The 10,178-nt window shown below is 49.5% G+C and overlaps 1 protein-coding gene across 2 annotated transcripts in view; it reads right to left on the bottom strand.

The window, feature by feature from the left end:
• Window positions 1-410: 410 nt before the first annotated feature.
• The window catches only part of TRPC4AP (transient receptor potential cation channel subfamily C member 4 associated protein), a gene marked incomplete at its 3' end in the record, with an annotated part of 78,464 nt that continues 68,696 nt past the window's right edge, over window positions 411-10,178 (bottom strand). For both annotated transcript variants that reach the window (XM_081289230.1, XM_081289231.1), the window contains exons 11-19: window positions 9,970-10,028; window positions 7,387-7,488; window positions 5,988-6,071; window positions 4,843-4,933; window positions 3,816-3,956; window positions 3,032-3,140; window positions 1,628-1,740; window positions 741-947; window positions 411-548 (exon numbers count right to left, since the gene is read on the bottom strand). In XM_081289230.1, the coding sequence (XP_081145356.1) occupies window positions 411-548; window positions 741-947; window positions 1,628-1,740; window positions 3,032-3,140; window positions 3,816-3,956; window positions 4,843-4,933; window positions 5,988-6,071; window positions 7,387-7,488; window positions 9,970-10,028 (1,044 nt within the window). The remainder of the gene's footprint in view (window positions 549-740; window positions 948-1,627; window positions 1,741-3,031; window positions 3,141-3,815; window positions 3,957-4,842; window positions 4,934-5,987; window positions 6,072-7,386; window positions 7,489-9,969; window positions 10,029-10,178) is intronic.

The following is a 10,178-nucleotide window of genomic DNA, read 5'->3' as shown; positions in this document are numbered from 1 at the left end:
CTGAGGACAGGGGAGGCTTGGCTCATACATGGGGGAACCCCATCTCCTCCCTAACCCAAGACTGGCAGCCAAGAGACCCGGCAGGAGCTCAGAGCTCTTTTTGTAAGTTTCCTTCCTCTGGGCAGGCCAAGAGTCCCAGGGTTATGAGGGAAGGGTGGGCATGGCGCCCCTGTCCTCATCTGTGAACTGTCAGGGAACTGAGGCTCCCCAATGACTGAGGCCCTCAGACCCAGAGGCCCAGGGCTTCCAGGATGCTTCCTCCCACTGAGCCTGTGCCTAAAGACCTGGGGCAGGCAGAGAGTGGCAGGGAGGCAGGGGAGGGTCAAGGAACAGGCAGGGTGTGTGGCACACATAGCCACCCTCACCCATACTGACCGTGGCCCAGCAGCCTCCCGAGGCCTGGCCAAAGGTCACTCCTCAGTGAAGTCCCTGTCTATGTCCATGTAGGGCTCTTCAATGTAGCTGACAAGGGCAGAAGGTGACTGGCGGTCTGGGTTCAACAGGATAGACACTGTCTCCTTCCAGTATGAGAAGCTGATGCAGGAACTCTGGGCAAAAAGAGAGGGGTTGTGGAGAGCTCCTGTAGGACACAGGCCAACTCCAGCACCCCACAGGGAGAGCCTTGGTAAGGGGACAAAAAGCCTGCCCCACATCCTGGCCAGGAACTGTGCCCTGGATGCCCCTCACAGGCCCTGGGTCTGCATGCCCACCACCCACACACTCAGAGGTGGAGCACTCACATTTTCCAGGCAGGTGCTATCCTTGTCCTTGTGTAGGTAATGCTGCTGCCAAAAGCGCAACAGGTTGTGGAAGTTGTTGAGCAGGAAGCCGGGATACTTCTTGCTGTGCTCCATGCGTTGCAACAACCGTAGGTATAAGGGCAGCCGCTCTTTCCGCCGGGCCAGCATCAGGATCACCAGGCTGGTGTTGAGGCAGCTGACGTTCTCCTGCAAAGCCAAAGGGAGCTGAGCTGGGTGCATGCCAGCAGTCCCAGTGCCCTCTGGTGAACCTGCAGAGCCATGGGTCTCCCCCTCATGCTTCCCAAGCATGTTCCTATTCCCCATGCTCCCCTTATGGCAGCAACATCTGTGCTCATCTAGATCTCAGCTTGAACATCACCTCTTCTGGAAACTTTAATCACCTGGCAGGGATGGGTCTGCATACTAGGTGCAAATGTCTCACTTTAGAACCTACATTACACACTAGACTGTGTGCCCAGCTTCCCTGCATTTGTTAGACGACAGAACAAAAGAACCGCCTCTGACAGGTACTTGTATAGCCCACACTTTGGAAAACAGGTGTGAAGCTTGGAGAAGGGAAAGCCACATTACACTGAGGGAGTTGAGGGCAATCTGGTCCAATTCCACAGCCGGCATAGCTAGAGGGGTGTAGATGTGGGATGCTGGGGAAGAGCACTGGAACGGGAGTCAACAGAACATTGTGCCAGTCTTGACTGTGCCCTGACAAGTCAACTGATCTCAGGCCCTTTTTGTAAACTGGGGCACTGGGCAAAGCCCTGGGAAGAGTGCACTTCTAGAGGGTGGGAGAAGCAAATATGCTGCACTCCAGGAAGAGGGAAATGGGTTCTAGTCTCCTTCTCTGATTGCCCATCGGTGGGGCCTCTCACCTGGGTCAGCGTCTGCACGTGGATGATGTTGATGAGGCGGAAGAGAAAGGACATCTGGGTGGGCACCTGGGATATATAGGCGAGCAGGCGGCACTCAGACAGGACCTCAGCCACTGTGGAGGGAGGCACAGGTGTAGCAGCAGGCTCAGGTCCAGTGGCCAGGCCACCTATGCCTCTGCTTGAGCTCCCATTGGGTCCTGACACTGCAACCAGTAGCCTCTCACCAGAACAGCTACAAGAAAAGCTGCTGGAGCAGCTGTTCCACCACCTGGCTAAACTAAGCCTGTGTTCTCAGAACCCCATCTGGTCCTTCAGAACGATGCTCAGAAGTAGCCCTGCTCCCCAGCCTGTGGCACCTCTCTACAAGACAGTGTGCATCCACAGGAAAGTAGATCCACGGTCTACTTTAAAAAAAAAAAAAAAAAAGAAAACCAGTGAAGGAAAGTTGAAATCATTTCAAAGCTCCTAACGTGACTGGCTTCCCATACAGCTCTCATATGTCCCTGAGCACTGTCAAGGTCACAGTACACATTAGCACTGAGCAAATAGCAACCCACACTATGGGGTGAGGGGTACAATGGTTGACTGTACCAAAGTCCATGTAGCCATTCCCCTAAAACAGATCATTCAGGGGCAGAAATAGGAGGCAAATGGCTAAATTACCAAATGACCAGGATGCTGTTTTGTTTTTTGGGTGATACTGAGAGTTGAACCTAGGACCTCTTATTTGTTAGGCAAGTGCTCGACCACTGAGCTACACCCCTATCCCTTTTTATTTTGAGACAGGGTTTTGCTAAGTTGCGCAGGCTGGCCTTGAATTTGTGATCCTTTGCCTCAGTATGCTATGTAGCTGAGATTACAGGTGTGCACCACTACCCCCAGCACCAGGATGCTTCTTGCTATCAATGATAGTGACTATGACAAGGGACAACTGTCTTTTTTGGAGGATATGCTCACAAATTTCTCAGAATCTGCTGGACACCACAAACTCTCCTAGGAAAAGAAAAGCACATGTATGCACATAATCATAAACATGTGCATGGTGCACACAATTCTAGGTGAGACCCACCCCAGCTACATCTCACCCCACCACTCCACACACACAGTCAGGGAGACAGATGAAAAGGGGTCCCACTCACCCCATCCCAGAAGAGAAAGGTGGGTTTCTTTTTTTTTTACATTTTTGCTGGCAATAATGGCTTTTCTCCTGTATCAAAGTGTTGTACATGCTCATCAAATGAAACACCCAACAGCAAAAAATCAAAAGCAGCTGAGCCAATCAGTCAAGCACTTTATGTCTGGGGCAACTGCTTCAATCATCCCATCACCTGGCTGGAGGCCAGGTGACTAGCCCCAGTGCAGTCACACTGCACCCATTTGCTTTGGAACCCTGGCTTTCCTCACCTTTCATGTCCACCTGGTTTTCAAATCGGTCCAGTGACAGAGTGACACAGCGTACTAACATGTTGGAGTCTACCAGGGAACTGTTGATCTGCTTCAGGAACACCTGGAACTAGAGCGGAGATGGCACTCAGGAGAGGCAGTGGTTGCTGGGCAAGCTGGCTATGGCCCAGGGTGAGCAGTTGCCACCACAGACATCAGCAATCCTCTCTCCCAGCCCTGCTGCTTTTTAGACAGGCAACCTGAGTGACTTGCTCTCCCCACCTGCTGCTAAGATTCTGGGACACTTCCCAGTGATTCTGCACTGAGGGTGCTGGCTCCTCTCAATTCTACTTCAACTAGTCTCAGCTGGGTTTGTCACGCTCCAGAGAGCCTAACACTCCAGGCCCAGTACTCCGTGCTGGGCCTCCCACTGCAGCACCCACACCTCACACCATGTCTGGGGGCCACCCAGCACCCTGGCTCCTCCAGGCCATACCTCCAGAAGGCCTCGCTTCAGCAGGAACATCTGGTCTGCATAGGAGGTGGTCCCTCGGAGGAAACTCTCCATAGCTCGTGCTTGCCAAAACCTGCGACCCATTCTCACCCCCCAACCCCAAAGCAGCAGTGGATTTTATCCCTGTGTTCCAAGGTCTGGGACACAGTAAGTACTAGTGAACATTTGCTGAAGACTCCCATTGAATCCCAACACTCTCCACCTAAAAACCCACACCTGGAGACTGGTGGATCAGGGATCCAAGATAACGTGGAGCAACACAACCAACTCCATAGAACAGAGGAGTCTCACCTTTGCATCCGTGTTGATGTATTTATTGAATCTCTTGAATGCATCTACATTGAACTTCATCAGCTCCCCCAGGAGGTCAAAGTAGCTCTGGAGCACATCCCTTGATTTGCACTCACTGTCCACAATGCAGTACAGGATGTGCTGGGGTGAGGAGGGGACACAGTGAAGGTGTGGATAGGGCTGCCCCACACTAGTCTCCTGCTGGGGCCTGCATGGCAGTTCTATGGAATGTATGGCCCTGTGTAGATTTTCTCTGAGGATGCTGGTGGTTCCAAGGACAGGACCAGGCTGACACACCTCACCAGGAGGGGGCAGCGAGTTGGGCATGTGGCACTTGCTTGCTCACAGCTAAAGCCTCTGACCTGCCCTGTAGTCACCAACACAGCCAGAGCTCTCCAGCTCCTGGGCAGCAGAGTTGTCTCCAGATCTAACACTGGTCATTGCCCTAACACTGAGTCCAGAGGCCAGAGTTTAAGGGCACAGAGCATGTTTTGACTCCATGGATTGTCTTTGTGTTTATAAATGAAACTATTTAAAATTTATACCAAAATCAATGAATTTTTATCAAAAACATAAAGCCAACTCTTTGATAAAGTTTTCTATGACAGCCTTAATATTTTCTTGAAGTTACGATTTGGGTCAATACAACTTCTTTTCCATATGGATTTTACAATTCATAATTTCTTGTCCATATCAATTTTTAAAGACCAATTATAACTGGCCATTAACTCAATGAAGAAAAATTAACTTTTAGTCAAAATCAAAATATCCTCAGGGTCAAAAGGCTTTGCTGCTAACTCTAGACTCTTACCCTCCTGCATAGTCACACCCCAAGTACTGGCATCAACACTGAAGCACCCATGGGGAACCCACCAACAGAAACCCAGGGCAAACAGTGGGGCGATCTACACTGGCATTTTAAAATGCTGAGATTTGGTCTGCCCTGATGAACTGTTTAGGGCTCAGGACAGAAGAGCAATATGTGGGGCTGGGGGCCACCCAGCACCCTGGCTCCTCCAGGCCATACCTCCAGAAGGCCTCGCTTCAGCAGGAACATCTGGTCTGCATAGGAGGTGGTCCCTCGGAGGAAACTCTCCACAGCTCGTGCTTGCCAAAACCTGCGACCCAAATGTTGACCCAGATCCAGGTAGCTAAGGCTGCCCTTTCCTAGCCCCAGTTCAGTTCTCCCAGGGTTTGGGAAATGTTTACCGACTTCTTATTTATTTAACAGACATTTACTGAATATGTACCAGAGCCTCACCCTAGGCTCTGGGGATACAGCAGTGACCAAGGGAATCCTTATTCTCATAGAGTTGACAGCTCAATGTGAAACAGTCTTCTATATGGGTCTGTCTGGAAGAAGTTGTATCATAGAGAAAGTAGTATCAAGGAACAAAGAGCCAGCTGTTCCAGCAAGTCCCATGTGAAAACACTCTAGGCTTTGCCCTTTCAGAATGGGAGGACATCAGAACTAGGGGCCAAGAATGGGTGTGGAAAGCACAAGAGTATGTGCAGACAGGCCACTGAGCCTGGTCTAGAAGACAGATGGCAGATGTTAACCAAGTGGCCCAGAGAGCTCAGCTGGGATTCAAGATAGGAAGTCTGGATAAGGAGGATTGGGTGACAGGGTCCCCCTTGTGGTGGAGCCTACTGACAGTTTCACACCCAGACCTACTAGAATTCCTCCTGCATACATCTTTTAAGACTCCTCTCTGAGGGGTCTGGGAATTCTGAGCAGGCCTGTCTGTGCCCACCCTTGCCAGCACCCAGCAGGGGAAGGGCTTTTTTTTTTTTTTTTTTTTCTCCCACAGCTCCTGGCTCCATTCCTTTCCATGCTGCATGGAAATGAGTTTCTTTTCATGCCTGTTCCCCACAACCCCAGGGAATGCCACACTAGCAGGGTCTGTGTCCTACTTCTTTCCCTCTTTCCAGCATCAGCACAGAAGAGGTGCTTGGCAAATAAATGCTCAGTCAGTTCTTTGTAGGCCCTGCAGGAGGGCAGTACTGACCTGCTGAGTCACATAAGGCCAGATGGCAGTCAAGCCACCTTCCCCAACAGTGATCACATTTAAAACGTGGATGCTGGGGACTAAAGGTGGCGTTTCTAACCATTTGGGAAACACTTGTCTCCTGGGCCCCTTAGGAGTGACAGGTACCTATCCTCAGGCTCACCTGAAAGAGGACTCGGCTGGCTCCTTCTTCATGACCTGCAGCAGACGAGTTAACAAGCCCCTCTTCCCATCACACACCAGACTCCTGAAATAAAATAGCAGTGGTGGCAGATGTGAGAGGTTAACAAGGTCCTTGGGGCTGGGTCACTCCACTGGTTTAGATGGGAGGGGGGGGAGGGACGTTTCTAAGTTTGCAGGGTGCTCTCCTGCTCCACCTGGGTCTGGAGGCCTCAGACACTTCTGTGACCATCAGCTCAACAGCCAAGGGCATTTCCACTGCACCTCAGGCCAGCTTGCCCTTCCAAGACCTGCTAGTGAGAAGCCTGAGGCACATCCAGAGCCAGATGGGGCTCAGAACTGCTAGAGGGAGGGTCTTTTACATCACAAGTGGGTCTGAGGCCATGACAGAACCTGCCAGATAGAGCAAAGTCCATGCCAACAGGGTGGGGCCTAGGTCCTCTCTGCCCCAGGTTCAGTTCTATCTGGGCTGTGGATAAGTGCCCATGCCTTCAGGCTTGGCTTCTGGTATATGAAGGAAAGGTGGCAGGTAAGGAAATGACTCCAGTCATTGTTGGGGGAAAAGATGGCCAAGTTGGCAGGGGTCTGGACCCTTCAACTCCCTCTTCAAATAAATTTATCTCTATAGACATCAGGGTAGGGCTCCAAGTCCAACCTGACCTGAATGAGTTCTGCCCTTTGATCCCTTCACTACAAGACTGGGAAGTCATGGCTCCATCTACTAAAACAGGTCCACCCTATTCTGGCTCCTATGACTCTTATTACCCGGCTCCCAAAGACAGACAAACAAAGTATAAAAGGATGTAACTCTTGGGGCTGGGGATGTGGCTCAAGCAGTAGCATGCTCGCCTGGCATGCGCGTGGCCCGGGTTCGATCCTCAGCACCACATACAAATAAAGATGTTGGGTCTGCCGAAAACTAAAAAATAAATATTAAAATTCTCTCTCTCTCTCTTAAAAAAAAGGATTTAACCCTTGCAGGGGCTGGAGGGGGGCTTCTGTTTGCCCTGCTTGGCCAGCCGCCATTAGGCAGGAAAGGTCGACATCAGCTTAAGTGCACACATGCATGTGATAAGAGGAGGGCAGAACACAGATGCCCTTTGGCAGGTGACTTCTCAGAGCCTTTGTCCCACATTTGTAAAGAGGAGGTGACGAGGGCACTCTCTTCTAGGGTTGCTGTGAAGATAGAGAAAATGCAGGAAGCCTGAGGAAGTGCCAGGCACAAAGTATCTCTTGGAACATTTCCATGTGGATTTTACAATTCATGAGATCTTGTCTATATCTCGCTGAGCGAGACAGGGTGAGTGGGCACACCTGTGAGCTGAGGCACACTGGCAGCCAGCCGGAGGAATGTGGCTAAAGCCGTAGTCGCCTACACTCACCTGTCGGTGTTGAGGACGGCTTCCACTTCGGGGATGTTGGCCTTGAGAGAGATAGCACTGAGTTCATTCAGCTCCTGGTTGTTGAGTAGCAGGTATTTATTCCTTAAACAAAAGGGTTGCAGGGGTGAAGGACAGAAGCTGGGGCTGCCCATCAGCACTGTGCCAGTGCAGAAAGCCTCCTGCCCACTTCCTGTAGGGAGAGGGAAGCTGAGAACCCACCAGGTGCCTCCTATATGGGACCTTGCACCCCTGAGTGGCATTCTGAAGGAGGGCATTTCAGCCCCACCTGTCTGCCACAACACTATTGAGGCCCCTTCCCTTAAGAGCTCTTGGCTTTCCTGTTGCCCACTGAACCTTTCTATTTGATTTCTCGAGACCACTGCACCGAGCAGTTATATCTGCTGCAGCACTCCCAGAGGCCAATCAAGAAAAGGCCTGGCCAGTGGTCACACACCTCCCTCTCCTTCTCATCCAGCCTGTCCTCACCCAAGGCCAGTACACAGTGCTAGCTTCCTAATCAGTTCTGCAGGAATCAAGTTTTCACACAGCTCCCACAGAAGCCTTCAGAAAAGACTCTGACCCTAGCGTTGATTTAACATTCCCTGTCTTCCCACTGCTTTAGCACACATAGTATCCAGGGCCATGAATGTGCCCCACAGGCCCTGTGCAGCCCAGTCACTGACCACCTCCATGATTGCATGTATGCAGAGCCTCCTCTATCTGGTTACCCTGATTTTCCTGGCCATGCCACACTTCCTCCAGCAGGGGCTTCTGCATGGGGAGGGCACCTGGCCCAACCATGCACCCTCCTGTGCTCTGTCTTCATCCATTTACTATTGACCTTGCAGGCCTCAGCTGACAAGTATTTTCTGCAGGGAAGAATTCCCAAGCACTGGCTGGCCAGACAGGACTCCTTCCTGCCAACAATCCCCTCCAGACTCATGCTCCTTCCCTCCCAAATAAAATGTCCACTGGTCACCATACATCCATTCACTAGTGATGTTCTGATTAATGTCCAACCCCTTCCCAACCTGTATTCTTCATGACAGGTGCCATGGCTATTTTCATTAATCACACTGATCCCTGCACACAAGTGCTGATTTAAGAGTCTGATGAAAACTAGGAACTCACTTTCCTCAAACCAAACTAAACCCAAACCATACACTTTTGTAACCCATCAGTGCCTTCAGTCAGAGCAGCTCTCCCAGGGGATGCTCACACATGATGAGAGAGAAGTTGTAAAGTAAAGGCCCATGGGTCACATTTGTCCTTTGGCAAATGTTACTTATACAATGTTCTAAAAGAATTTAAACCAAAATTTAAAAATGAGAATTTGATCCCTAGCACTGGAAACAAACAAACAAACAAAATACCAGGGCCTTTTACATAAATCTTTGTTTGTTTGTTTTTTGTCCCAGGGATTGACTTCAGGGGCATTCTACCACTGAAATATATCCCCATCCCTTTTTACTATTTATTTTTAAAATTATTTATTTATTTTGATGGTGCTAGAGATTGAACCCAGAGAGTCACACATGGTAGGCAAGAACCCTACCATTGAGCTACACCTCTGGCCCCTCTTTTTACTTTTTATTTTGAGACAGGGTCTTGCTAAGTGGTTGAGGCTGGCCTCAAACTTGTGAACCTCCTCCCTCAGGCTCCCAAGTCACTGGGATTATAGATTTGCACAACTGTGCTCAGTTTTCACATAAATCTTAACCTTTGGCTTTCCTTGAGGGAAAACCCAAAGGCAATAACAGTGTTCTCTGTATATGCACAGCTGCCGGGGCTGAATGGCAGCCTGTCATTCTAGTTCACCAAGTTCACCATCCTAATGCTAACTAAGGTCAAGAGTTAACTGCTATTCCTTCCTCCTTTTCACTGTTTTCCTTGTAGCAGAAAATAATTTTCCTGTACATTTCCCATCAAAGGTTGAAAAATGGAAAATGAGAGGGCAGAATATATATCAAGAAAAATGGGGGTCTGGGCAGTAGTTCAATGGTAGAAGCTTGTCTAGCGCATGCAAACAAACAAAATACCAGGACCTTTTACATAAAAGCCCTGGGTTTGATCTTCAGCACCACATAAAAAGAAAGAAAGAAAAAAATCTGAAAGAAAGAAAGAAAGAAAGAAAAGAAAGAAAGAAAGAAAAGAAAGAAAGAAAAGAAAAGAAAAGAAAAGAAAAGAAAAGAAAAGAAAAGAAAAGAAAGGGAAAGTACAAGGTGAAAAATCCCCTTGTGTCCAATCTGCCAGTTTTGCCTGAGTTTTCAAGAGAACACATCAGTGGAAAGATGTGTTGTTTCCAAGGGTAGAAAGGGGCCAGTAATTTCTGTCTCTAGAGTGGCTGAAGGAAAACTCTGCACCTAGTGAGACAAACAGCAACTCATACTGCAGGGTCAAAGATGTGCACTTGGTAATATGGAGGTAACAGTGGGCTCCCACCATCTCCCATATCCTCCTCCTGAGCAGAGAGTGGTCCATTGGTCACCATAGGAGAAAGAGAGAGAGAAGCCTTTGGGAGACAGCTGACGATTCTCTGTGCAAGGACACATATATGTACTTACTCATGGTGTGTGTACTTACTCATGGTGGTCGCTGAAACTCTGGAGAAGCCTCAAAAACTGGATCTTCAAGGTTATGTCCTAAAATAGATGTTAAAACCACAGTCATATTGTTTTAAAATAAGACAGGGCAATATCAGTCACTGTGGACCATGCCAGTGGTCCTAGATACTTGGGAGGCTAATGCAGAAGGATCACTTGAGGAGGATGTGCTGGGAGTGATATTGGCCA

Source organism: Spermophilus citellus, assembly GCF_964194105.1.
Source record: "Spermophilus citellus genome assembly, chromosome: 4".
NCBI lineage: Eukaryota > Metazoa > Chordata > Mammalia > Rodentia > Sciuridae > Spermophilus > Spermophilus citellus.
Note: the sequence above shows the minus strand (reverse complement) of the source record. Positions and strands in the feature narration are given on the sequence as shown.